Consider the following 22,779-nt stretch of genomic DNA (forward strand, 5'->3'; position numbering starts at 1 on the left):
TACTGTTTCATATACATTCGTATTTCTCGCCCATAAAAAGTCTGATCTGTATTTCATAGTCACCAATCTAAAGGGATAGTGTAGTGTGATTGTAATAGACTTCTGTTAATCCAATTATCAGTTTACTAAAAGGTTTGTAACTGCTAACCCTCAAATCAGAGCAGTTCATGAATAAGCACATGGGGGTAATTTTAACAACCAAAAATGGGTGGGTTTGGGTTAGTGTGATAAAATCCAACTTATCTGGAAGCCACTCACTTCCACTTTCAGCAGAGGCCGGGGTAGGGGGTGCCCGCGTTAGACCAACCGCTTCCATGAGGTGGACTGCTCATTTAAATATGTTAGAGGCAGCATGCCTCAGATTCTATCTCCTAGCTTCAATGCTGGCTGGCCAGTTGGCTTTCCCTGGCCTTGGGAAGTGAGCACTGTTGCGTAAAAGAGCACTGCTTGTGCGTCTTCCAATCTAACCTGCTACCTGCCCCCTTTCCCCCCCACCCTCCAACCACAATCGATCAGACCTTGCCCCCATCCATACAGTTGCTGACCATGCCCCCACAGTTGCCATGGCAGCCCTCTGCATCTGTGCCCTCTCTCTGTCCAACCCCCTCTATCCCTCATTCCAGCTTTGCAATCCGGACCCAGTAACTATCGGAATTACTATCGAGAGAGAGAATGCAGTTTGATAAAATACTCAAGATTGGAACAGTGTTTAGTGAACGTTTCTCTCCCCCCCCCCCCCCCCTAGTCACAAGTCATTTTTTAAAAAACAATGCTCAGGATTTTTAAGACATTTTGTTCTTGCTCGTTTCACACTTCTTATTATCTTAACTGGGGCCTTTCTTTTGATGACTGATGCACCCAATTGACTAGGGTGGAAGTTCCATGTTAGTCTGGGTCCTATAATGTCATTAGGACAAAATGGCATTGTAATTACCTATTTCTTAGGGGGCTACACCATGCCAAGTAAAAGTTGGCCAGAAAGAGGAGGCCCTCTGAGATGAGTCAAAATTTTCTTCGTGTGGCTACTAAGAAACAGCACTGTTTCTCCAGCTATCCAGGCCTTTCCTGGTCCAAATTCCTCCCCATTTCCCACCCACTGGCTATGTACTGCCTTGGGATCTCCACTCTTCTCCCCACCTCTGTGACTCATCATGGTGCTCCAAGCCTGCAATTTTAAACTGATGGCAGCCAGCTGGTTGCTTCCCTCTGCCCATATCAGGCAAGAAGTTGGTGACTAGGTGCAAACGAGGCCTAGGAGTTGGAATAGCCCAGGCCTCAAACTGATGAAACCCACTCCCAGATACACTCCAGTACATTTTTTCCAAATGCAAGGTAAAAGCTTGTGCAAGATTGAGTGATCTGACTTTCATGCCCAGAGAATCAAACCCTGGGATCACAGCTCTGTCATTTGCACAACTTCAATGATGGACAGACATGTATGTTGGTAGACAAATTTCACCCAGTACATCTAGTGTAGTACTGCTTGTTGCTACAACATACCTCTCCAAAGAAAAGTACTATGTAAAAACTCAGTATGAGCAGAAAATTCTGTGACTCTGGTCAGGAGACTTGCCTCCTCTGTTTTGCATGTACTGTGATGCAAATGACTCTGGCAAAAGATTGTTAGCTAGGCCTTCTCATTAGTAGTGGGAGTAATCTGCAGTTTGTGAGTCCTAAATCTTAGATGGAATTGTAGAAGAACAAAGAAAAAAGAAAATTACAGCACAGGAACAGGCCCTTCGGCCCTCCAAGCCTGCGCAGATCCAGATCTTCTATCTAAACATGACGCCTATATTCTAAGGGTCTGTATCTCTTTACTTCCTGCCCATTTATGTATCTGTCTAGATACATCTTAAAAGACGCTATCGTGCCCGCGTCTACCACCTCCGCTGGCAACGAGTTCCAGGCACCCACCACCCTCTGCGTAAAGAAATTTCCACGCATATCCCCCCTAAACATTTCCCCTCTCACTTTGAACTCATGACCCCTAGTAATTGAATCCCCCACTCTGGGAAAAAGCTTCTTGCTATCCACCCTGTCTATACCTCTCATGATTTTGTACACCTCAATCAGGTCCCCCCTCAACCTCCGTCTTTCTAATGAAAATAATCCTAATCTACTCAACCTCTCTTCATAGCTAGCGCCCTCCATACCAGGCAACATCCTGGTGAACCTCCTGTGCACCCTCTCCAAAGCATCCATATCCTTTTGGTAATGTGGCGACCAGAACTGCACGCAGTATTCCAAATGTGGCCGAACCAAAGTTCTATACAACTGTAACATGACCTGCCAACTCTTGTACTCAATACCCCGTCCGATGAAGGAAAGCATGCCGTATGCCTTCTTGACCACTCTGTTGACCTGCGTTGCCACCTTCAGGGAACAATGGACCTGAACACCCAAATCTCTCTGTACATCAATTTTCCCCAGGACTTTTCCATTTACTGTATAGTTCACTCTTGAATTGGATCTTGCAAAATGCATCACCTCGCATTTGCCCTGATTGAACTCCAAGTGCCATTTCTCTGCCCAACTCTCCAGTCTATCTATATTCTGCTGTATTCTCTGACAGTCCCCTTCAGTATCTGCTACTCCACCAATCTTAGTGCCGTCTGCAAACTTGCTAATCGGACCACCTATACTTACCTCCAAATCGACTTTCCTCCCAAAGTAATTTATGTTAGGCATTTACAGATGTAGAGAAACAAATTACTGTTACTGAACCAATACTCTCTGCTCTAGCTTGGGCTATCATTCAATGTTAGAAATATTGGTCTGTCATAGATACCTTCTTTGCTTCACTGGCATCAGTCACTTCGATAAATGGTTTCGTTATTTTACTTTTCATGGGAATTTCACTCACCATGACCTATATCTACTTGTGCATTAGCAGAACCTGGGGGTGTAACAATAATGCCTCCCTTTTGACTTAAACTGGATCATTGTGTCTTTCACATATGTATCCCTTTAATCTCTCCAAAGGAAGAGTGAGTTAACGCTAATGCAAGTTACTAAGCTACTTTATTCCACAGCACATGAACATACAAAGCAAGAATTGTGATCTGATTTTGTACAGCATATCTTCATGAAGTGATGCAAAAGAAAGAATGTGCCACACTTTCCCCACATTAGTGGATCACCTTGGTCTGCTTGAACAAAAGGTTTTCAATAATAAATCAAAGAGCACAGAAGGAGGACGTTCTGACCATCCTCTCTGTGTCGACTATTCGGAAAAGTTTTCCAGTTAGTTGCAGTCTCCCTGCTCTTTTCCTTGTAGCCCTGCAATTTTTCTCCTTTTCAAGTAAATAATCCAACTCTCTTTTGAAAGATGCTATTGAATCTGATTTCCTCCAGCATTTTTTACCTTTCTGCAAAAGCCTTCTTAACTTATCTTTTAACCAACTTGACTGTTCTCATGGCCCTCTTGTTTTCCAAAAAGTGTCCATCCAGCGTCAGCATTTAATCAACCAAAAGGCAGAATCCAGCAGCTGTGCTAACTTCAAATGAATAGAATGGTTGCAGCAGCAGTGAATGTGATCAGTTGTTAGAATGTTAAGCTATCTTGTTGAGATAACCTGTTTGAATCTTAACCTTTATATCCCAGCTCTGCTGCTCAGTAGTAGCATTTTTAACTGCACCAATGTTATCCATGCTGGCATAGAAATCCTGAATTGTGATAATCAGTAACTTATGCACAAAATGATCTCTTGACCAACAAATTGGCATGATCAATCCAGTTATTTTCTTAAACGCAATGCCATTTCATGAAAATAAATCCTGCTATTTTAATAAACCATTGCTTTAACATTTACTCCTCTGGGCCAGATTGATTTTGTTTTAATCCATCATGGGTTTTCTTATTAATTCTGCTGTTCCTATTTTACAGAGGAGTTCAGGATTAGAACAGTTGAAGAGGTGAAATATATGAAGAATGTTAACCGGGAAGAATCCGATTGGTCTGAGAAAGGACATGCTGGTCATGAAGATGAACAGAAAGTTGCTGCCAGGAACCAGGAGAACCTGGTAAGAATAATGTTGCCTTTTTGAAGCCAGGCCAGCACTACAGTAATTCTAAACCTGTCAAAAAAAGATAGGGAACCAATTCTCTGAAGGTCTAATTATTGTGTCATAGTTGCTGGTCAGGTATCAGGTCCTTGGCTTTGGATGATCAAAACCAGTCAATCCTGGCTTCTGGTGACTCAAACCAGTTAAGCAGCTGAAATAAACTCTGTTTGGGATACAAGTGTGTTTCAGAGCAGAATTCTAAGATGGACCAAGTATCACCATAAGTAATCCACCTTAAAATCTGTACATCTATCCTGCCTGTTTTATATGCATAGATGAGTTCGCATTACGATATAATGTTGAATAAAGCATAAATTCTATTTGGGAATTAACTAATTCTTTTGTGTACATAGCTAGAATCACTTTTAATTAATTTTAATACAGTTAACGTACTCTTTTTGTGTAAAGAATAGCGATTCAATGCTTCCTTGTTATTTGTATACAATAATGTTTTATGCAGTTTTAGTGTAATTTATCCTGGCCCATTATTTGTGCTTGTTAATGATGGTGAAACTGTCAGCGTTCACCATCATTACAACTGTGAAACTGACAACGATTTCTGCTCTCTACATATGCGCACTGGAAATCCAGAAGCTGCTGTCAGTGATTCCCAGCTCTTCCACAGGATCCATTATTGGAGACCTTTCAGACAGAAATATTAGAAATCACTTGATTTGATGAGAATATACACTTGTAACACTATTATTCTCCCTGTGAGGGTTTTTAATGGTGTACAAAGTCATGCTTACTGCTGAAGAACTCCTCTGGCCCTGAAAGCTAATTTTATATTTGGGAAATGGCACATTTCTATATTATGATCAACAATTCTATAAGAAAAAAATTTATGTTTGCTTATATTTTAGCTTCTACCTTAATCCTCATGTGCATGTCCCAATCTTTATTTTGCTCCGTATAAAATGATTAAAAAGTAAAGAATAATCAGTGCTTTTTACTTTCTGGTTTGCTGTCTTTGAGAATTCTTCAATGTGATTGGCTGCTTAACCTGCTTAATGACATCACTGATGCTGGTGATGCCCGATAGCTGATGCCTGAATGAAATTATTGTCAGAAAAGGTAAAATCTATGCCACATAGATTGCTAGATCAATGTGGGCAGCTTTCTTTGAGGTCAGCAGTGAGTGCTGTGAATTCGCTATTGACTGCAAAATCCAGGGCCAAGTGTTGCATTTTGCAAACTTGCATGTAGTCGAATGCTGAAAGCCATTTGTAATTTGATATTAGAAATAAAACTCCACTTGTGTTCAAATGGAAAAAAAATTACCATCATCAAATTTGTTTACAAGAGATTTTCTAATATATTTCCCTTTTCCGTCAGTTTTCTACTATGATTCTCTAGGTGTTAGTTCATCCTTGTACTGTTTCATGGGCACCAGGTGCCCCCTGTTACTTTAATAGTCTGGCTATCTCTCATCTGTGAATTCAGGAAGTGAGTGTCAGTCATCAATTCGACCATGAGGGGTGCCCCTCTTCGCGCATGCAGACACACACACCGGCAGAAAACAGGGGTTTATCTTGTGGAGAGGTTACAAATTTTTTGATAAATCTTCTTTATAAAGCGACTAAGCTTCCAAGTTCATTCTGAAAGAAAGACTGGGGAAGTACAGTTTTCCATATTTTTTAAAACTTAAAAAAAAAATCTCTTCAAATTGATGACCTATAAATTCCTCTCTGCAGAAACTATCGCTTTCCCTCCTCAAAAAAAAATTCTACCTTTGACTGCTCACTCCTCACAAGCTACCACCACCATCACCAAATTCTGTGTTCTCTCCAAAGTCCTTAAATGTGTTGTTGTCTCCCAGGTCCATGCCATCACTATTGCAACTTTATTTGAATTTTTTGAATCAGGTACTCCCACAGCACCTAAAAATCAGCTTGCATTTATATGGTGCCTTTATCATAATAAAATTTCCCAAAATGCTTCACAGGAGCGTTAGCATAAATAAATTGACACTGAGCCACATGGGTTATTAGGACAGGTGAAAAATAACTTGGTTAAGGAGGTAGGTTTTAAGGAGCATCTTAAAAGAGGAAAGAGAGGTTGAGAGGAAATTCCAGTGCTTGGAGCCGAACAAAAGTCCCAAATGACATTCTTTCTAAATTTGGTAGATCATCCCTTCTCCATCTCTTCAATCTCACTACAGAATTCGACAGTCAGTGCCACTCTTCAGTTCTCCAGCTCAGTGGAACTGCCTTTTCTGGGTTGCACGCGTAGCTGATAATAGCCAGAGCATTACTCCATTCTCTTGGCCGCACCACTAGTGCTTGTGTCCTTATCCACCGAGGTCCCATGTTCTAGAATTCCCTCATCCTTTCCTCCTTCTCCCTGACTTCCTTTTAAACCTACCATAAAACTCTTTTGACCCAGCTGTTAGTCACCTAATATCTCCTTTGAATCGTGGGATGGTTATGGCACAGAAGGAGGCCATTCAGCCTGTTATGTCCATGCCAGCTCTCTAAGAGCTACTCGGCTAGTCCCACTCCAGTGGTCATTGTCCATTTTTCCCTCAGCTTCTACAAAGTGCCCTGGGAGTGTGTTAAACACACTACATAAATGCAAGTTGTAACTTAGGTTTAAGAAAGTTTAAAGTGTTTTGAGCGCGCGCACAATTTAAGTTTAGAGATGATAGTTAATAGCATTTAGGATTTCTTAGAATATGAGTAGAATTCAAACTCCTAATAAAATAAAATGTGCCAAGACCTTTTACACTGAACTATTTTTCAGGGACAAAGGCAAACAAGTTATAGAAAGAAAAGTTCACAAAACATCAAGCCTGCATGTCTGAAAGCAGAGAGGTTGCTGTCTTGTTAAGAAACTCACCTAAAATGAGTTGGAATAACAAAGTTATTGTTCTGGGAGATTTTCATTACTCATCTATTGATTGAGACAGAATGGGAATAAATGGAGAAAAGGGAATAGAATTCCTAAAATGTGTGCAGTACTCTTTCCTTAAGTGGTATGTTAGTAGGTCTACAGGGGCAGATGGACGAAACCAGGTGGATGAGCTGAATGTGAGTGAGCACCTTGAGGTTAGTAACCACAATATGATGAGGTTTAAGATCCAACTAGAAAAGGGAGTGCAAACTAGAACATCAGATTTGATTGGGGCAAATTTTATATAGATGAGGAATGTGTTTACTGAGTTGAGTTGAAAGGAGAAATAGATACACAGGGCTGCAGAGCAGTAGTGGGATAAAAACGTAAGTAGGAGCAGGAGTAGACTATTCAGCCCTTCAAGCTTGCTGCATCATTCAATATGATCATGAACTACTAACTGAACACTACTCTCCTGCACTATACTCATATTGCTCAAATTCCTTGGTACTCAAAAATTTATCGATCTCTGTCTTGAATATATTCGATAACTGACTATCCACAGCTCTCGGGTAGAGAATTCCATGGATTCTCAACACTTTGAGTGAAGAAATTTCTGCTTGTCTCAGTCCTAAATGGCTGACCTCTTAGTCTGAGACTGTGACCCTAGTTCTCGATTCCCCAGCTAAGGGAAACATCCTTCCAGCATCTGCTTTGTGGTGCACCTTACAATTTTTATATGTTTCTAATAAAACCCCTCTCGTTCTCCTAAATTCGAGGGAATGTAGGCCCAATCCCCTCATAGCACTTTCCTGTCATCCCAGTAACCAAATGAACCTTTATTGTACTCCCTCTAAGACAAATATGTCTCTTCTTAACTAAGAGACCAAAACTGTACACAGTAGTCCAGTTGTGGTCTCACCAGGACATATCTAATTGTAATAAGACTTTTTCATTCTTGCACTCCAATCCCTTTGTAGCAAAAGCTAACATAGCATTTGCTTTCCTAATTGCTTACTGTACTTACATGTTAAATTTTGTTATTTATGTATAAGGACACTCAGGCTCCTCTGAATATAAACATTTCCCAGTTTCCACCCTTGAAAAATATTGTGGGGTGGGGGGGCCGAAATTCAATCGTGTGGCGACACGATACAGAGTACACAGATTCCCCGGGGGCTGGCAGCGCAGCGGGATGCCAACTGCGCAATCGGTGCAGCATTCTTCAAGATTTCAATAGAAAAGGCCATGCAGGCCGCAAAGGTAGCAGCCTATGGCCCTGTCTGTCCCTGGGGAATCAATGTAGTCTGCATATAGTACTGCCTCTAGTGTCACTACGTGAGCGAATTTCTCCCGCATTCTATTTTTCCTAGCAAAGTGGATACCTTCACTCTTCCCCACGTTATATTCCATGTGCCATGTTCTTGCCCACTCACTCAGCCTGTCTATATCCCCAGTAGCCTCTTTACATCCCCCTCACAGCTCACTTTTCCATCTAGCTTTGTATCATCAGCAAATGTAGATACATTATCCTCATTCTCCTCATCTGAGTCATTAATATAGATTGTAAATAGCTGAGAAACGAGCACTGATTCTTGACATTTACTGGTTTTGAATTTACCCTTTCCTGGAATTTCTTACCCCTCTCCTTCATTAGTTTAAAGCTCTCTCAACCGCCCTAGTTACTTGATTCGCCAGAACACTGGTTCTGGCCCAGTTTCAGTGGAGCCCATCCTAATGGAACAGCTCCCTGTTTGCCCAGTATTGGGTGCTGGTGCCCCATGAAGTGAAACGTCTGCCTCCCAAATCACTCTTTTTCAGTCATACATTTAACCTAATCAGTTATCCCTATGCCATTTTGCACATGGCTCAGGCAGCAGTCCAGAAATTATTACCTGTGAAGTTTTGCTTATTAATTTGGACACAAGCTCCTCAAACTCCTTCATTCCTAGAATAAAAGCAAAATACTGCAGATGCTGGAAATCTGAAGTTAAAAACAAGAAATGCTGGAAATACTCAGTAGGTCTGGCAGCATCTGTGGAGAGAGAAGCAGAGTTAACATTTCAGGTCAGTGACCCTTCATCAGAACTGGCAGATATTAGAAATGTAAAAGGTTTTAAGCAAGTAAAGCGGGGGCTGGGGCAAGAGATAACAAAGAGAAGGTGTTTATAGGACAAGGTCACAGAGAATAATTGACCAGAAGGTCATGGAACAAAGGCAAACGGTATGTTAATGGTGTACTGAAAGACAAAGCGTTAGTACACAGAGGGTGTGAATAGACTGTAAAGCACAAAGCACTCCAAGCACAAACATTAAAATTTTTAAAAACACAGAAACAGTGGGTAGGCACAGTAGAAACAAACTAAACACACTAAAAAAAACCTAACATAAAATAACCAAATAAAAAAGAAAAAATAACTATACATAAAAAGGGCAGGGGGCCGTCATACTCTGAAATTATTGAATTCAATGTTCAGTCCGGCAGGCTGTAGGTTGCCTAATCGGTAAATCCGATGCGGTTCCTCGAGCTTGGTTTGATGTTCGCTGGAACACTGCAGCAATCCCAGGACTGAGATGGGGGAGAGGGGGGTGTTGTTGAAATGGCCAACAACCGGAAGCTCGGGTCATGCTTACAGACTGAGCAGAGGTGTTCTGCAAAGTAGTCACCTAATCTGCGTTTGGTCTCCCCAGTGTGGAGGAGACCACATTGTGAGCAGCGAATACAGTATACTACATTGAAAGAAGTACAAGTAAATCGCTGCTTCACCCGAAAGGAGTGTTTGGGGCCTTGGATAGTGAGGAGAGAGGAGATAAATGGGCAGGTATCTCACCTGCGATTGCAGGGGAAGATGCCGTGGGAAGGGGACGAGGTGGTGAGGGTAATGGAGGAGTGGACCAGGATGTCGCGGAGGGAGCGATCCCTTCAGATTGATGACCGGGGAAGGGAGGGGGAGATGCCTTTGGAACTTTTTGGAATTTCTGGTTGTGGCTGAGAATAGTCAAGTAGTCCTTGTAATGAGTTTTTTTTTATGTTGTCTGATGCGACCATAAATGAGATGCATGGAGTACAGTTGGTTGAAGATTTCAAACTGGTTTGAAATATATACAGTATAGAGTTACCTATTTGCAGAACCTTACTCTGGGTGTTAAAGTAGCAGAGTGACTCTAGCTAGTGTCCTGCTACTTAGCTCATTAGCATTCTAAGATCTTAAAGGGACATCACTCTTGAAAGCAATCATACAGCATCCTCTTTTTTTCCAAAGATAAGTCTTGTATGCTGAAAGTATAAACACATAAAATTAAATAACATCAAAATTATTTACCCAGGTACAGAGATTGTGAATTTTACAAATATAGAGGCTTAAGAGTCCATATATCGTTTTGGTGGTTTGACAACTCTTGCTCAGAGAATTTGCTTCTCAGCTATTGCTGTTTTTTCTGAAGTTTCTCCCTTCCGCATTCAGTTTCTGTTGCTCTGCCTTCAGCCTGCTAACACACTCTGTTGCTTTTCTCAAGATGACCACCTTTGAGATCTTGTCATTCTTGGAAAGTTCCAGCACCTCATCTCAAAGAGCCAACAGACAATGCTTCAACTCACTCTGCCTTTTCAGGACATGGCATGTCTTTCGTGTCTCCTCATCCTCCGTGTCTGAAGGCTCAGGGCTCAAGGTCGAGCACTTGTTAAGGGAGGAGGACTTGGCCACGTGGAGTTACTTGTCCGTTCTGGCTTGTTGTGGTGCTGGCAGTTCTCTAGAAAGCAGAAGTGAAGGCGTGGCATAGTTGTGCTATTGCTGGATTTCCAGACTGCACCGTTTGATGCTAGCAGAGTCTGCGAGCGGTTTCCAGTCCTTGGAGATTTCCTCTTGGCAATGCGCCCCACTGCCAACCTTTTGCTTCTTAGTCATGAGAACATCAATCTTTTCTGAGTAACTGGAGCGTGAGGAAACACTATCTGTTGACAAAGAGCTTGCACCATCTGAGTTTAAATCTTCATTCACTTGGTGTAGCGTCTTTGAGAATGGGCTACAAGGTAGAATGTTTGTGGTTTCCATGCTGACTTGCCATAGCTGCATTGCATCGTCAGTGTGCCACTGCAAGGGATGGGTGATTCATTATATGCAGATAACTTGGCAGTTGTCAGTTGTCTCATTGATTTCCAAAGACTCCAGTACATAAGTTTGAGGATTCGGGTTGGTAGGATATTTGCACTAGCCCCAGTGTCAATCTTAACCTTGAGCGTATGTTTGCCAGCTTTCTTTGGGTACGTGATGTTAATAGTGGAGAAAACTTCCAGTTGTTTGACTTCATCGACATGATGTGTCAGGTTCACAATGTGGAATGCTTATTCATCATCTGAATGAGAACTGCTTCTCTCTGAGTCTTGTCTCAGGTCTGTTTCGCTGTGCACGTAGTGTATCGGCTTACGTTTGCGCAGGTCTCTGGTGCTTTCCTTGCCGCTGTTGCCCTGTTTTCTGTTTGCTTGTGTTCTACCATGACTTCTGGCTGTGTCTTGGGACCCAGATTTGTTGCATAGGCGGGTCCAGTGTCATTTTGCACCGCACGCCTTGCACAGGTCTTGAAATGCAGGACAACTTCGCCGGGAGTGGGACCAACCTCACTTACAATGCAGCTTGCTTGCTGTTTTCGAACTGGTTATCATGCCGATACTGTTGACTGCACTTACTGCTTGCAGATGCTGTTGTCCAGAAATACAATGGCTTCTTATTTCCTGCCATCTTCAGGCAGCGCATCAATGCTGTGACCTTTTTACCCACGAGGTCTTTCTGAAATGCTTCAATGGGTGTTGATACAATCACCAGCTCCATTATTCGGTCTGACAGCTCAGCTTCTGAAAAATCACATTCATTGCCCTTACTACAGCATCTACTGATGAACTGGTCTATTGATTCCTGTGGCTGTTGCCTGTAGGACATCAACTCCAGGCGGTGAATTTGAAAGTTCACTCTTAATCGGAGTTAATCTTGCAGCATTTTCCATACCTTTTTGAAATCTTTCTGGCCCTCTTCCGATAATTCAGAGGTGCTGATTCTGTGCAACCCCTCATTTCCAACTGCTAGTAGTATTTTTACAGCCTGTTTTGCTGGTTCTGCAATCACTTGGTCTGTAAAACATAATTGCATTCTTTGTTTGTTTGAACAGTTGGAACTTGGATATGATATCCAAGGCCTTCCAGTTCATGCTGGGGAATTTGGTATCCATCTTCCTGCTGTTCGTTTGCTGAGAACTTGTTAGACTTGTCTGTGACTCTGCACAGTTTCCCCTTTAAGAAACTGTCTTCATTAGATTGACAGGAGCAGATATTTGCTCATGTTTTGTGTTTATCCTGCTTCCAGCAGTTAAGACTGTTTTGTTTACACAGCTGCTCAATAGGCAGTTCAACTGATTTTTTTTAAAGAACTTTTTACAGCACCGAAGCTGGTACATTTACACAGCTGCTCACTAGGCAATTCATTAGTTTTTTTTCCAAAATTTGTTTAAGTTCTTCACGCTCAAGTAGTTTTAAGGTTCTTTTACTGTGGCTTAGTGAATGGAAGCTCTTATTCATGCTCGAGTAGTTTAAGGGTTTTTTAACTTTGGCAGCGTGGATGAAGGGTGTGCAATGATCTGGGTTTTCCCACATTTTTTCTGACTGACATCTCCTGTAATGGTGCTGACCTCGATCAGCTCGGGAAAGGAGTCAGGTTTTCCCCGTTTTCTTTTCTACACTGAGCTTTTTGGTGGGGGGGGGTGGGGGGGAATGATCTTTTGAAAGACTTAAAAGCTTTTTTTTTTACAAAGCAGTATTCCTTGCCCATCGGCACACTGAGTCACCCAATTTACTTGCAGCCTGTTGTTCCGTGTTCTATCTTCTCAGCTTGAGCTAAGTTCTTTTTTCACTGTTTGAGACATTATTTTTTGTGAACTTTCTCTCTCCTGACTGCAAGGAAAGGTCATTTTCAGAGCTGTTTCAACCATGGTCTTCAACCTCAGTCTTTGTCTTCTCACCACAGCTGCCCCCATATAATGAGTGCTTTTATGTTGTCTAATGCAACATAAATGAGATGCATGGAGTCCATTTGGTTGAAGATCTCAAATAGGTTTATTACAGCTAAATAGAAACAGTACAGAGCTAACTATTTACAGAACCTTACTCTGGGTGTTTCAGTAGCAGAGTGACTCCAGCTGGTAGTCACATGACTGTGTCCTGGTATTTAGCTCATAAGCCTACTAAGATGTTAAAGGGACATCACTCTTGAAGGCAATCATACGACAGTCCCCATTTTCTAAAAAAGGGAGGCAGAGATAAACTGGGCTGTTATAGCCCAGTTAATATATGTGGTAGGAAACATTTTTGAATCTTTATCTAGATATGTGGTAATTTCATCTTTAAAGAGAAAATAGTTAAGATTTCAAAAGAGACGATTGTACTTGACAAATCACATAGAATTCTTTGAAGAGGGAAAACAGCCATGATACATGGGTGACGTACAAAGAACAAAGAAAATTACAGCACAGGAACAGGCCCTTCGGCCCTCCAAGCCTGCACCGATCCAGATCCTCTATCCAAACATGACGCCTATTTTCTAAGGATCTGTATCTCTTTACTTCATGCCCATTCATGTATCTGTCTAGATACATCTTAAAAGACGCTATCGTGCCCGCGTCTACCACCTCCGCTGGCAACGCGTTCCAGGCACCCACCACCCTCTGCGTAAAGAACTTTCCACGCATATCGCCCCAAAACTTTTCCCCTCTCACTTTGAACTCATGACCCCTAGTAATTGAATCCCCCACTCTGGGAAAAAGCTTCTTGCTATCCAACCTGTCTATACCTCTCATGATTTTGTACACCTCAATCAGGTCCCCCCTCAACCTCCGTCTTTCTAATTAAAATAATCCTAATCTACTCAACCTCTCTTCATAGCTAGCGCCCTCCATACCAGGCAACATCCTGGTGAACCTCCTCTGCACCCTCTCCAAAGCATCCACATCCTTTTGGTAATGTGGCGACTAGAACTGCACGCAGTATTCCAAATGTGGCCGAACCAAAGTCCTATACAACTGTAACATGACCTGCCAACTCTTGTACTCAATACCCCGTCCGATGAAGGAAAGCATGCCGTATGCCTTCTTGACCACTCTATTGACCTGCGTTGCCATCTTCAGCGAACAATGGACCTGAACACCCAAATCTCTCTGTACATCAATTTTCCCCAGGACTTTTCCATTTACTGTATAGTTCACTCTTGAATTGGATCTTCCAAAATGCATCACCTCGCATTTGCCCTGATTGAACTCCATCTGCCATTTCTCTGCCCAACTCTCCAGTCTATCTATATTCTGCTGTATTCTCTGACAGTCCCCTTCACTATCTGCTACTCCACCAATCTTAGTGTCTGCAGTGCATGCAGTGTAAATGGGGTTTAGTAAAGCTTTTGACAAGGTACCACTTGGGAGTTTACAGGAAAAGGTTACTGGATAGTGGTGTTCCACAGGGTTCAGTTCTGCTGCCACTTCTGTTCACTGTCTTTATGATTTGGATAAAAGCCAAGAAAGAATGGTGTTGAAATTTGTAGATGAAACCAGAAGGCAGTCAATAAAGACCAAAGGAAACTGTCAAAAGATATTGAGAAGTGGTGGGGAGTAGGCTAGAAAATGGCAGATAGAATTTAGCGTCAGTAAATGTGAAGAGATGCATGTTGGTAACAAAACAAATTAACAGCTGTGATTATACTCCGAATGGAGGTAGGCTTGATGCTGTTAAAGAGCAGAGGGATTTGGGGGGCCAGGTTCACAGGATAGTAAGGCAGCACCTCAAGTTGACAAAGCTGTAGAAGAAGTTATTGAATTCTCGGGTTTATCACAAGGTATGGACTATAACATTCCTACCATTCATAACATTCTCACCTCGCATGCTTCGCATTGCTGCAAACCTCGCATTCACAACTCACACCTTACACATGTGGCCAGCTATTCAGCTATGACAGGCACATCACCCAAACAGAGTGCACCTCACTTACTAACACACTTCCCTCTCTTGCAGGGCAAGGTGGCACAAAACCGAAGGCTGAAATTCCTAACTGAGTCAGAGTCACTTATAGCACAGAAGGAGGCCATTCGACCCGTTGAATCATGCTAGCTCTGCATGGAGCTATCCAGTCAGTCCCACTCCCCTGCTCAATCCCCATTGCCCTGCAAGTTTATTTCCTTCAAGTGGCCATCCAATTTCCTTTTGAAATCATTGATCGTCTCCGCTTCTACCACCCCGTGATCAGCGCGTTCCAGTTCATTATCACCCGCTGCATAAAAAAGTTCTTCCTCACATCCCCCTGCAGCTCTTGCCCAAAACCTTCAATCTGTGTCCCGTAGTACTTGTACCATTAGTTAATGGGAACAGTTTTTCCTTGTCTAACTTATCTAAGCCTGTCATAATCTTGCACACTTCTATTGAATCGTCCCGCAATCTCCTCTGTTCTAAGGAGAACAACCCCAGATTTTCCAACTTAACTTTGTAACTAAAATCTCCCGTCCCTGGAACCATTCTGGTAAATCTCCTCTGCACCCTGTCAAGGACCCTCACATCCTTCCTAAAGTGTGGTGACAAGAACTGATTGCAGTACTCCAGTTGGGGCCTAACCAGAGCTTTATAAAGGTTCAGCATAACTTCTCTGCTTTTCTACTCAATATCTCTATTTGTGAAGCCCAGGGTCCCAAATGCTTTACTAACCACTCTCTCAATTTGTCCTGCCACCTTCAAAGATTGATGCCTATGCATTTCCAGATCCCTATGTTCCTGCACACGCTTTAGAACTGTGCCATTATGTATATATTGCTTCTCAAAAACTGGTGGGTATGTTTCCACCTAATCCATCTACTCACATCCCGTTTCCCCTGCATTTCAGAATCTCTTCTGATGTACAAACAGCAGATGGTGTATCTATGCACCTCTTGCTTTCCCCCACTTCCTCACACCAACTCTACCTTTATGCCTTTCTCTTTCAGACACCCAAGAAGTGTTGCATGGTCAAGCACTGGTGTGGGAGCTTGAAGTCCAAAGAGAAGCTGATGATGAAGAAACACCACACTCAATGTCATAGTCGCAGCCACCAGCTCCGATACAGACACTGGGAATATAAAGGATAGCATAGAGGTGGCATCTGCATGTGGCGAGACACCAGGCATGAGTGACCTGCAGCCAGGGCAGGAGGGATGGGTATCACAAGTGCCAGCTCCCCAGAGGGCAAGGTCTCACATGAGTTTTGCTGCAGGAGATTCATAAGAGGACTTTGATGGGGCAGTGTACAGAAAAAACGATAATGGGTATGCATAATGAAATGCTTGGTGCTTTGGCAAGCCTGCCAGAAAGCCTCCTGTCCTATTGTAGAGCATGGAGGAGTCTGGCACCAAATTGGCATGGGGGTTTGTGCAGAGCTTGGAGTCCACCCTTTCCAGCATCAGAGTGATGGACAATTGCATAACAGTACATGCGGACCTGAACGTGATGCAGCATCTGATGGCCAATGTCTCAGCCTTCATTGCAGCACAAGCAGAAGCCACACAACATCTGAGTGCTGCAGTGGAAGCTCAGAGTGTGGTCGTGAAATATTAGTTTATTGCCATCCAAGCTCAGACTGCTGTCATCATAGCTGTGGATAACGGTGCTCAAAGGGACTTGCAGGGTCTCAAAGCAGTGCAGCAATCTGATGTCTAACAGATGACTAGGCGCTGCCCTGGAGGAGTGGCAGTGACCCCACGGAGCATGAACCTACTTCCTCACTCAGGATGACAGCATTCTTCCTCCCGCCATGTCACTCCACCAGTGCCCTGCTGCTGTCTGTCTGTCAGTCAAGACTGCTAGTGCCCATGCCAAGGTGGTACAGTCTGGTTGGGCCTTCTAGGCCCTGAGCTGCTTTTGGGCATCCTGCGACATCATCTGCAGTCTCTCCCATTGGAAGTCAGGAGCCTTCCACCAGCCATGCTGCAGTCACAGGGATAGCACTGCTTAGGAGCTCTAGGCCAGGCAAAAGCACATGGAAGACTGGCACTAAGGGAATGCACATTGGTGATTAGTTGACCTTTGTATGGAGTATTGGATGGTTTGTTGAATAAAGTTGATTTGGAATGGTTGGTTTGTGGTGACTTTTATTTAATCATTGTAGCTAAAAGGGTGCAGTGATAGTCAGTGACAGACCGAAGGTAGCATTTGTAATTGTTGTACAATGGGGATTTGGGGTTGTGTTCATGGAAACCATAGTGGAATGAGGTGATCATGCTGAGTTTGGCCAGAAAGGGATATGTTGATTGCCTCCTTGTTTCATCCTCCTTCTCCTGAACTGCTTGTGGTTTCCTTGGTGGCAAAAGCTGTGCCTTCAAGATGTTGCGGTTACGCAGAACACAGCAGACCACAACGACTCGGAGACACACTCCAGTGAGCACTGCATGGCTCCTCCTGAGCAGTCAAAGCAGCAGACCTGTTGCTTGAACACCCCAGTGATGGTCTCTATGATATTTATGTTGCAACATAGCTTTCATTATTTGCATGTTGGCCATGTGTGTTTGAGTTGCACAGCAAAGCCATGAGCCAGGTGTTAAATGATATCTCCAATACTGAGGGAACAGCAGACCACCGCATATTAAATGCCTCATGACTGATTCCAGGATACCAGGGCATTCAGCAGCACGATGTGCTGAGCATGGTCAAATACCAGCTGCACATTCAGGATACTTTGTGGTTGCAGTACAACTCAGCATTTAGATGCAGTATTTGCAAAGCAACGTGCGTGAAGTTGACAGCATCATGCACTATGGGTAAGTCTGCTATCCTGGCAAAGCCATTAACATGCTGCACCTGCTTTCTGGTCAGAGAGATGACAGTGAACTCTCCTTGCCTGCATAAAGAGCATCAGTCAGCTCCCTTATGCAGCTGTGGACAGTGAACTAAATGTTACAATTGTCAGCTGCCACAGCCTGGAAGGATCCTGATGCAAAGAATTTCAGGGCCACAGTAACTTTAATAGCCACTAGCAGCACCACCCTTGGCCCTGCTCTGAGGCTGCAGATCTGGTTGCAAGAACTAGCAGATTTCCGTGACACCTCCTTTGTAAAACGGAGACGTCGCATGTACTTATCCTGGCTCAGTTTGAAGACCTCCTGCTGAGAGCCCACCTTCTCGACTTCACTCCTCTCCTCCTCACTCCTCTCCTCCTCCTCACTCCTCTCCTCACTCCTCTCCCCCTTCTCTCGCCCCCTCCCCCTTCTCTCGCCCCCTCCCCCTTCTCTCGCCCCCTCCCCCTTCTCTCGCCCCCTCCCCCTTCTCTCGCCCCCTCCCCCTTCTCTCGCCCCCTCCCCCTTCTCTCGCCCCCTCCCCCTTCTCTCGCCCCCTCCCCCTTCTCTCGCCCCCTCCCCCTTCTCTCGCCCCCTCCCCCTTCTCTCGCCCCCTCCCCCTTCTCTCGCCCCCTCCCCCTTCTCTCGCCCCCTCCCCCTTCTCTCGCCCCCTCCCCCTTCTCTCGCCCCCTCCCCCTTCTCTCGCCCCTCCCCCTTCTCTCGCCCCCTCCCCCTTCTCTCGCCCCCTCCCCCTTCTCTCGCCCCCTCCCCCTTCTCTCGCCCCCTCCCCCTTCTCTCGCCCCCTCCCCCTTCTCTCGCCCCCTCCCCCTTCTCTCGCCCCCTCCCCCTTCTCTCGCCCCCTCCCCCTTCTCTCGCCCCCTCCCCCTTCTCTCGCCCCCTCCCCCTTCTCTCGCCCCCTCCCCCTTCTCTCGCCCCCTCCCCCTTCTCTCGCCCTCCATCCCCCTCCCCTCCATCCCCCTCCCCCTCCCCCCTCCTCTTCCTCCCCCTCCCCCTTCCTCTTCCTCCCCCTCCCCCCTCCTCTTCCTCCCCCTCCCCCCTCCTCTTCCTCCCCCTCCCCCCTCCTCTTCCTCCCCCTCCCCCCTCCTCTTCCTCCCCCTCCCTCCCCCATCCTCCTCCTCCTCCTCTTCCGCCACCTCCAGCGTGATGCCACTACCAATCACATCTTCCCCTCCCTTCCCCTGTAAGCATTTCGAAGGGATTGTTCCCTCCGCGACATTCTGGTCCACTCCTCCATTACCCCCACCACCTCGTCCCCTTCCAACGCAATCGCTTGAGGTGTAATACCTGCCTATTTACTTCCTGTCTCCTCACTATCCAAGTCCCCAAACACTCCTTTTAGGTGAAGTAGCGATTTACTTGTACTTCTTTCAATGTAGTATACTGTATTCGCTGCTCACAATGTGGTCTCCTCTACATTGGGGAGACCAAATGCAGACTGGGTGACTGCTTTGCAGAACACCTCCGCTCAGTCTGAAAGCATGACCATGAGCTTCCTGTTGCTGGCCATTTTAACACTCCCCCCTGCTCTCATGCTCATCTCTGTCCTGGGATTGCTGCAGTGTTCCAGTGAACATCAATGCAAGCTCGAGGAACAGCATCTCATTTACCGATTAGGTACGCTACAGCTTGCCAGACTGAACATTGAATTCAATAATTTCAGAGCGTGACGGGGCCCCCCTTTTTATTTTATTTTTATTTTTAGTTATTTTTTCTTTTTTCTTCATTTTATTTTAGTTTGTTCAGTTTATTTCTACTGTGCCTACCCACTGTTGTTTTTCATGTTTGTGCTTGTGCCTGTTCAGTTTTCAGTCCTTTAACACCCTATCTGTACTAATGCTTTGTCTTTCAGCACACCATTAATATATTGTTTGCCTTTGCTCCGTGACCTTCTGGTCAGCTGTTCTGTGACCTTGTCCTGTGAACACCTCTTTTGTTATCTCTTGCCCCACCCCTGCTTTACTTGCTTAAAATCTTTTACATATCATATCTGCCAGTTCTGAAGAAGGGTCACCGACCTGAAACATTAACTCTGCTTCCCTCTCCATAGATGCTGCCAGACCTGAGTATTTCCAGCATTTCTTGTTTTTATTTCAGATTTCCAGCGTCTGCAGTATTTTGCTTTTATTTTAGTACAAAGAGTGAATTGTTGTGCAGGAGACTTTTTAGAAAAGCTCTTCAGATTTGAATTATCTCTTTCTTTTCATGATTCAGAGTTACTGTGAACTAATTTTCATTTTGCTAAATTTCATCTGGCTTATGTTTTCAATTCAAGTAAGTTATGAGTCCATACTTTCCTGAAGCAAACAAACTGCCTAGCGTATTTGTTACATGAGTGTTGTACCGACTGTGTATTGTCCAACTTGTTATCATAAGTGCTTGTGCTTGTGTGTGCGCGCGCACATGCACACATGTGCCTCTGGCAAATACTATGATGTTGATTTTACATTTGGCTCCTACAGTAGAATTTGTGCACCATAACAAGGTTACAACAACTTGTTTGGAGATTAGAACTGCCCTGTGGTTTGGTGCATTTTGTAAAGGAGTCTTATGCATTTATAATGGCATTTACAAAAGTGTGGTGAGATGTGCGTTCATATTTGAAAGTTGCAAAGAGTTGACATTTCCATTTAATAATCACAGAATTGTTACTGCGTGGAAGGAGGCCATTCGGCCCATCATGTCTGCAGCAGCTTTCTGAATGAGCAATTCACCGTAACCCTGTACATTCTTCCCTTTTGAATGCCTTGATTGAACCTGCCTCCACCACACTCTCAGGCAGTGCATTGCAGACAATTAACCACGCGCTGCGTGAAAAAGTTTTTCCTCATGTCGCTCTGGCTTCCCTTGCCAATTACTTGAAATCTGTGTAATCTTGTTCTCAATCCTTTCATGAGTAGGAACAGTTTCTCCCTATCTACTGTGTCCAGCCCCTCATGATTTTTTTTTATTATTCATGGGATGTGGGCTTTGCTGGCTAGGCCAGCATTTATTGCCCATCCCTAATTGCAGTTGAGAAGATGGTGGTGAGCTGCCTTCTTGAACTGCTGCAGTCTTGGGGTGTAGGTACACCCACAGTGCTGATTTTGAATATATCAGATCTCCTTTCGACCTTCTCTTGTCCAAGGAAAACAGTCGCAGCTTCTCCAATCTATCTTCGTAGCTGAAGTTCTTCATCTCTGGAACCATTCTTGTGAATCTTTTCTGCACTCTCTCCAATGCCCTCACATTGTTCCTAAAGTGCAGTGCCCAGAACTGGACGCAGTACTCCAGCTGAGGCTGAACTAGTGTCTTATACAAGTTCAACATAACTTCCTTGCTCTTGTACTCTATGCCCCTATTAATAAAGTCTTGGATACTGTATGCTTTATTAACCGCACTCTCAACCTGTCCTGCCACCTTCAATGACGTATGCACATATACCCCCAGGTTTCTCTGCTCCAGCAACCCCTTTAGACTTGTATCCTTTATTTTATATTGTCTCTTCATGATCTTCCTACCAAAATGAACCACTTCACATTTCTCCGTATTGAACTTCATCTGTCATTTGTCTGCCCATTCCACCACCATGTCTATGTCCTTTTGAAGTTCAACACTATCCTTCTCACAGTTCATAATGCTTCCAAGTTTTGTATCATCTGCAAATTTTGAAACTGTGCCTATACACCAAGGTCTAGGTCATTAATATACATCAGGAAGAACAAGGGTCCCAACACTGACCCATGCAGAACTCCATTACAAACCTTCCTCCAGCTCCAAAAATATCCATTAACCACTACCCTCTGTTTCCTGTCACTCAGCCAATATGGTATCCATGTTGCTGCTGTCCCTTTTATTCCATGAGCTATAACCTTGCTCACAAGTCTGTTGTGCGGCATTGAATCAAATCCCTTTTGGATGTCCATGTACACCACAGTATTACCCTCATCAATTTTCTCTGTTACCTCTTCAAAAAAAACTCCAGCAAGTTAGTCAAACACAATTTTCCCTTAACAAGTCTATGCTGGCTTTCGTTAATGAACCTGCATTTGTCCATGTGACGATTAATTTTGTCCTGCGTTATTGTTTCCAGAAGTTCCCCACTACTGGAGTTAAACTGACTGGCCTATAGTTGCTGGGCTTATCCCTTGTTCAAAAAAGGATGTAAACATTTGCCATTCTCCAGCCCTCTGGTACCACCTGAGTCTTAGGAAGACTGGAAAATTTTATCCAGTGTCTCCACAATTTCCACTCTCACTTCCCTCCGTAACCTTGGATGCATCTTGTCCACCCCTCGTGCTTCATCTACTTCAAATATAGTTAAAAGCCTATCTAATGCCTCCTCATCAATTTTAAACCCTCCCAGTGTATTAATTACCTTCTCTTTCACTGTGGCCTGGGTAGCACCTTCTTCCTTGCTCAAGACAGATGCAAAGTATTCACTTAATACCTCAGCTATGCCCTCTGCCTCCATGCATAAATCCCCATTATGGTCCCTAATGGGCCCGCTGCAACTTTTACCATCCTTTTACTATTTATATGCCTATAGAATACTTTGGGATTCCCTTTTTATGTTAGCTGCCAGTCTTTTTTCATGCTCTCTCTTTGCTTCTCTTATTTACTTGTTCACTTCCTCTCTGAACCTTCTATATCCAGCCTGGTTCTCGGGTATTATCTACCTGACATCTGTCATAAGTGCATTATTTCTTCTTCATCTTCATCCCTCTCTTTTGTCGTCCAGGGAGTTCTGGATTTGTTTGCCCTAGCTTTTCCCTTCGAGGGAATATACCTTGACTGCTTGAACTGTCTCTTCTTTGAAGGAAGCCCATTGTTCAGCTATCGTTTTTCCTACTACCCTTTGATTTGATGAAGGGTCATTGACCTGAAACGTTAACTCTGCTTCTCTCCACAGATGCTGCCAGACTTGCTAAGTATTTCCAGCATTTCTTGTTTTTATTTCAGATTTCCAGCTTCTGCAGTATTTTGCTTTTATTTGATTCCAATTTATTTGGCCCAGATCCATTCTTACCCATTGAATAAATCCACACTGTGGAGTTAAAA

General features: G+C 44.0%; 1 protein-coding gene across 3 annotated transcripts in view; it reads left to right on the plus strand.

Annotated features, from left to right (window-relative positions):
- LOC137372580 (uncharacterized protein C1orf21-like) overlaps positions 1–22,779 on the plus strand; it is a 279,366-nt gene that overhangs the window by 162,513 nt on the left and 94,074 nt on the right. For 2 of the 3 annotated variants that reach the window (XM_068036519.1, XM_068036518.1), the window contains one exon: positions 3,887–4,023. In XM_068036519.1, coding sequence (XP_067892620.1) covers positions 3,887–4,023 — 137 coding nt within the window. Of the gene's footprint in view, positions 1–3,886; positions 4,024–15,900; positions 17,005–22,779 lie in introns of those variants that run through there. The other variant, XM_068036520.1, reaches the window with a different exon arrangement.

Source organism: Heterodontus francisci, chromosome 8 (genome assembly GCF_036365525.1).
Source record: "Heterodontus francisci isolate sHetFra1 chromosome 8, sHetFra1.hap1, whole genome shotgun sequence".
NCBI lineage: Eukaryota > Metazoa > Chordata > Chondrichthyes > Heterodontiformes > Heterodontidae > Heterodontus > Heterodontus francisci.